The following is a 4708-nucleotide window of genomic DNA, read 5'->3' on the forward strand; positions in this document are numbered from 1 at the left end:
CACTTAATTGATGCAACAAAAACCAGCATAAAATACAGTATAAAACGCGAATAGCAATCAATTCAGAATTCAAAAATCAGTTTAGGGGGGAAATCCATCCAATAAACATGAGATGATCACCAGGGCTAGCTGGCTAAGTTAGTCCTATTTGGGCCAGAGAGGAGACCAGGGGAGAATTAGCTGTGGGATCCCAGAGCGGGGAATCTTCATAAGAAGGGGAATAAAAGATCAGGCTGAGTTCAAATGGAAAGCCAGGCGGAATAGCTCTGTCTTACAGGCCTGACGGAAGGAGGTTAAATCCCGCAGGGCCCTGGTCTCCTGGGACAGAGCATTCCACCAGGTCGGAGCCACCACTGAGAAGGCCCTGGCCCTGGGGGAGGATAGTCTGACTTCCTTAGGGCCCGGGACCTCTAAATTATGGTTATTCATGGACCTTAAGGTCCTCTGCGGGGCAGACCATAGTGTACCACTATGGGGCAGGTAGGCATTGCGATTGAGATGGTGATCTGTCTGACACTCTTGGGGCAGGATATCACCCTCATGACTCATTTGGAAGGCCCTGCAGGAGTGACTGTACATCTGTGGATTGTGGTGGGCTCTCTCACCCCGCCCCTTATACCTCACTTCCCTGGGTCCTAAATGCCATTGGAACTGAGAAGATGGATGCAGCAAGCGATGTCTTGTGAGAGTTTTCCCATTGAGCCTCTACATAGATACATTTATCAGCGAATTGCTAGATTTGACACTTAGACTGTTTCCCTTTGTTGGAGACCTGGGGCTCGGGGGAGTCAGGGGCTCCTTCTGCAAACTGAGCTGAGCTTCCCTTGCTGTTAATTTTCTGGACATTTGGGGCTGCTGTCAGGGACCTGGAGTTTCTGATTATTAGACAGGCACTTTGTGAACGGAGTCTTGAACCTGAACGAATGAGGTTTTGGTGATGTGCTGCGTGGTGAGGCAAGACTCTCCCGTCTAATTTCCCTGTAACACCCTGTACCTCTGGATAACAACTTTATTACCACTGGAACTGGATAGAAACTTGCATTAACCAGATTCCTGTTGAATTTCCGTGTCTTTCCCGTTCATTGGAGGCTCATAGTGGAGACTTCTTTCCTTTTTGCAGAAGCAGCCCAGCCTGCCATTTGCATTTCCCCCTGTAGGGGCTGCTGTTCCATAAGGGAGATTTAAAGGTGAAACGGGCCCTGATTGGCCAGCTGTCAAACAGAGCAGCTTCTGATTGGTCCGTTGGTTGCAGATAGGGGGAAACGAAGCTTCCTGGCCTTATCTTGGCAATGAGAATGTGCGCGTGAGTCACAGGGCTGATGATGCTGTGTGCGCATGCATTCTTGTCAGGAATGCATGGCCGAGCATGATCCTTTGCTCTGGTGCCATGCTGTTGTCTAGCCCTCAACTCAGAAGGGGCTGGGTGGGTGCCTTGTGGGTGCCCTTTGTGTCCCTGGTGCTCTGGTTGGGTGCCCCCCAGCAGGAGGGGGCTGAAGCCAGACCAGGCAGCGGCCCCCCTGGTTTCCCCAGAAGGCGAAAGAAGGAAGACAACGGATGTTGGACCTTGGAGCATTGAAGGGAGCCTGCCAGGAGTGTCAAGGGGAAAGTGTCACAGTGCCCTGAAACCCCACCGGTGCTCAATGGTTCCTCTTGAGTGACAGAGAGCCCCCCACTTTCCCAGACCCCCACCAGGTAGCAGGAGGCGTCTCCCCCCCTCTCACACCCTCTCCACCACCACCCCACCTGGCCTCTCTGTTGAGGCTTGTTTGCTCTGCAACAAAGAAGCCACGCCAAAGGGGGCAGACTTGGGGCAGCTGCCACACCTTGGTGGGCCAGGAGCAGCGGGCAGAGCGGAGAGAGAGAGACCGGGCCAGGTGGCAGAGGGTGTCTTTCATAAGGGGGGGGGGAGGCATCAAGTGTGTGACTGGCAGGGGCTGAATGCAGAGCAGGGGGGCAGAGCTGGGATCTCCAGCTGAGTCTCTCAAGTCTCCCCAGGAGGTAAAACAAGGAGGACAACTGGCCAGGGACAATGACCAGGAAATGGTGGGAAGGGGAACATGTCCTGCAGGGGTGGACTAGATGATTTCTTGGGGGCCCCTCCAACTCTGCAAGGGCCACAGCACCCTGAACCCCCCCCACTGGTGCTCAATGGCTCCTCTTGAGTGACAGAGAAGCCCCCCCCCACTTTCCTAGCCGACCGCCAGCCAGCTAACAGGAGGCATCTTCACCCCCACTCCCGTCCCCTCCCTCCGTCCCAGAGAAGGAGACACAGGAAACCAGGTCAGATTGCAGAGGGAGGATTTATTAGAGGGTCAAGCGTCACATGGGGGCTGGAAGGGGTGGCCCCCACCCCACCCGGTGGGTGGGTGGCGAGACCAGCAGGAGGCGGCCGCTTCTCCCTGGGGGTGTCTCAGTGGTACCGGCGGGCCAGCGCATGAGCCACCACCTTGACCAGCTTGTGGAAGGCATGGTGGTAAGCAGGGGTGAATTCCTTCCCAAAGCGCGCGGCCATCATGGTGATGAGGACCTCGCCCAGGAGCTGGAAGAGAAAAGAGGGGGTGACTCCTTCCGCCAGGGGGCCCGTGTGCGGAACGCCCTCTCCCCACAACCCCCACCCCATGCAGCCACAGCTGGCGGCTGTGGGGTCAAGCCCAAAGGCCAGCTGGGATGGATGAAGGGGTTTGGGGTCCCCTGGAAGGAGGCCGGTCCAGGAGGCCACAGACAGAACCCCACACCGTCCCAGGCTGGCATTGCCATGCCAGGAGAGGTTTGGTGCCAAGAAGCAAACTGGCCCCTGCCAGGGGCCTCCTGGGCTCGGCCTCTGCTAGCCGGACAGATCCTTGCTTGACCAGGGGCCAGTCAGAAGGAGGAAGGGCAAAGGCCCACAGGCTCCATTTGAAGGGCCAGAAGGCAAGAGAGTCCATCGAGTTGCCCTTCTTTCCGAGGTAAAGGGGTCGGCTTGCTCAGGGCGTGGCTGAAGGTGCCCACAGATGAGGGGAGCCCACGCTGACTCGCCAGGAGATGACGCCACAAGGATTGTGAAAGATAGCCAGCAACTCTCCCCTACTTGGGTATGTGGGTTTAGTTAAAATTCATTGATTTATATCTCTACATCGCTGCTCCATAAAAAATGCATCACATAAAAATATATGGTAAAATTCAAAACAAGTTAAACGCATGAGAAAAGAGAAGGCTGGAACTTGTTTTCTGGTGCGCAAGAGGGCAGGATCCGAACCAATGGATTTAAACAACAAGAAAGGAGATTCCCATTAGATATTAAGAGGAACTTTCTGAAGATTAGGAGCTTTTACGGACTCTCTTGGAAGACTCTCCTTCACTGGAGGCTGTTAAGCAGAGGGTGAGGAGCCGTCTGTCATGAGATTCCCTCGGGGGGTTGGACTAGATGTCCCTCGGGGTCCCTTCCAACAGAACAGTTCTATGATTCGTGTGTGGGGGTTGTGACCCTGCAGAGGGGACCTCAGGCACCCATCCCCCCGCCCTCCCCCAGGCAGCCCTTGGGGGCAGGCAGGCTCACCCCGAAGTTGACGGGGTCCACGTGGAGCTTGTCGCAGTGCAGCTCGCTCAGCTTGGCAAAGGTCTCCTTGATCTTGTCGAGGTCCTTGATGGCCTCTCCGAAGGAGGCCAGGACCTTGTGGCCGTGCTGCTTGACTTTGGCGTTGGCACAGATGGCGGCAGGGCTGGAGAGGTCCCCAAAGTGAGTGAACAATCTCTGGGTCCAGGGGAAGACGATCAACATGCTGGAGAGAAGGAAGGAAGGAGAAAGAAGAAGAAGAGGAGGAGGAGGAGTTTGGATTTGATATCCCGCTTTATCACTACCCGAAGGAGTCTCACAGCGGCTAACGTTCTCCTTTCCCTTCCTCCCCCACAACAAACACTCTGTGAGGTGAGTGGGGCTGAGAGACTCGAGAAGTGTGACTGGCCCAAGGTCACCCAGCAGCTGCAGGTGGAGGAGCGGGGAATCAAACCCGGTTCACCAGATTACGAGTCCACAGCTCTTAACCACTACACCACACCGGGAGAGGCATGGATGGTCATTCTCCAGGTGGAAAGAGGAGAGCCTGCCCAGCCTGCACAGAGAGGCCACCACCCCTGGCCTTACCAGGTAAGGACCTCCCCACCCATGGCGGCCACGTCCACTTTGCTCCAGCAAGTGTTGATGAGCTGCTTCTCTTCGGCGGTCCAGTGCACCATGATGGCTGGCTGTGAGCTTCTCTCGACTGCTGGAGAAAACCTCCTGGGCTGAGCTGGAGCTCCTTCCAGGGCTGGAGCCTTTTATACCCTGGGCCACAGCTCCTCCTCCTCCTCCGGGGCCCAGCTTGGTGGGGCTGAGGGGCAGGAGGGGGGAAGAGGCTGGCCGTGGGGTGTGGCGCCCTGGCAGGAGGCCCCAGATAGCTGCTTCTCTCTAGAAGACATCAGGCCCCAGCTGCTCTCTTTATCATCTCCTCGCAAGCAGCAGGACCAGGACTGAGCACACAGCCCAGGAGACTCCCTGGAAGCTCACACTCCGAGAGCCAATTTGCAGGGGCAAAACACACCCCACAGATCTCATGTGGCATTTAGACCCATTGCACAGATGAAGGCGCAATGGGAGCCACAAGGGAAATGTCCACAATGACTCAAACCCAGAGCTTCCCTCGATGAGCCTCCAAAAAGGGGGTGTCTACGATTGACAGGACGCCGGGGGAAG

At 56.2% G+C, this 4708-nt stretch overlaps 1 protein-coding gene across 1 annotated transcript; it reads right to left on the reverse strand.

Annotated features, from left to right (window-relative positions):
• Positions 1 to 2281: 2281 nt before the first annotated feature.
• On the reverse strand, positions 2282 to 4282 carry LOC310675820 (hemoglobin subunit beta-1-like). The gene is made up of 3 exons (XM_083436938.1): positions 4121 to 4282; positions 3536 to 3758; positions 2282 to 2539 (listed from the first exon to the last, which is right to left on the reverse strand). Exons 1-3 carry the CDS (start codon positions 4210 to 4212, stop codon positions 2411 to 2413), a joined length of 444 nt encoding a protein of 147 aa, XP_083293064.1. The 5' UTR covers positions 4213 to 4282; the 3' UTR covers positions 2282 to 2410.
• Positions 4283 to 4708: the final 426 nt, after the last annotated feature.

This window comes from Podarcis tiliguerta (genome assembly GCF_965153285.1).
Source record: "Podarcis tiliguerta genome assembly, chromosome: 4".
Classification (NCBI taxonomy): domain Eukaryota; kingdom Metazoa; phylum Chordata; class Lepidosauria; order Squamata; family Lacertidae; genus Podarcis; species Podarcis tiliguerta.

What these genes read in the sequence shown, in the direction of transcription:
- LOC310675820 (XM_083436938.1), bottom strand. Translation starts at nt 4,212, where the DNA reads ATGGTGCACTGGACCGCCGAAGAGAAGCAGCTCATCAACACTTGCTGG. An exon ending in GGTGGGGAGGTCCTTACCTG is followed by an intron (nt 3,759 to 4,120) that starts GTAAGGCCAGGG and finishes CCTTCTCTCCAG; the next exon opens with CATGTTGATCGTCTTCCCCT. An exon ending in TGGACCCCGTCAACTTCGGG is followed by an intron (nt 2,540 to 3,535) that starts GTGAGCCTGCCT and finishes TTTCTCTTCCAG; the next exon opens with CTCCTGGGCGAGGTCCTCAT.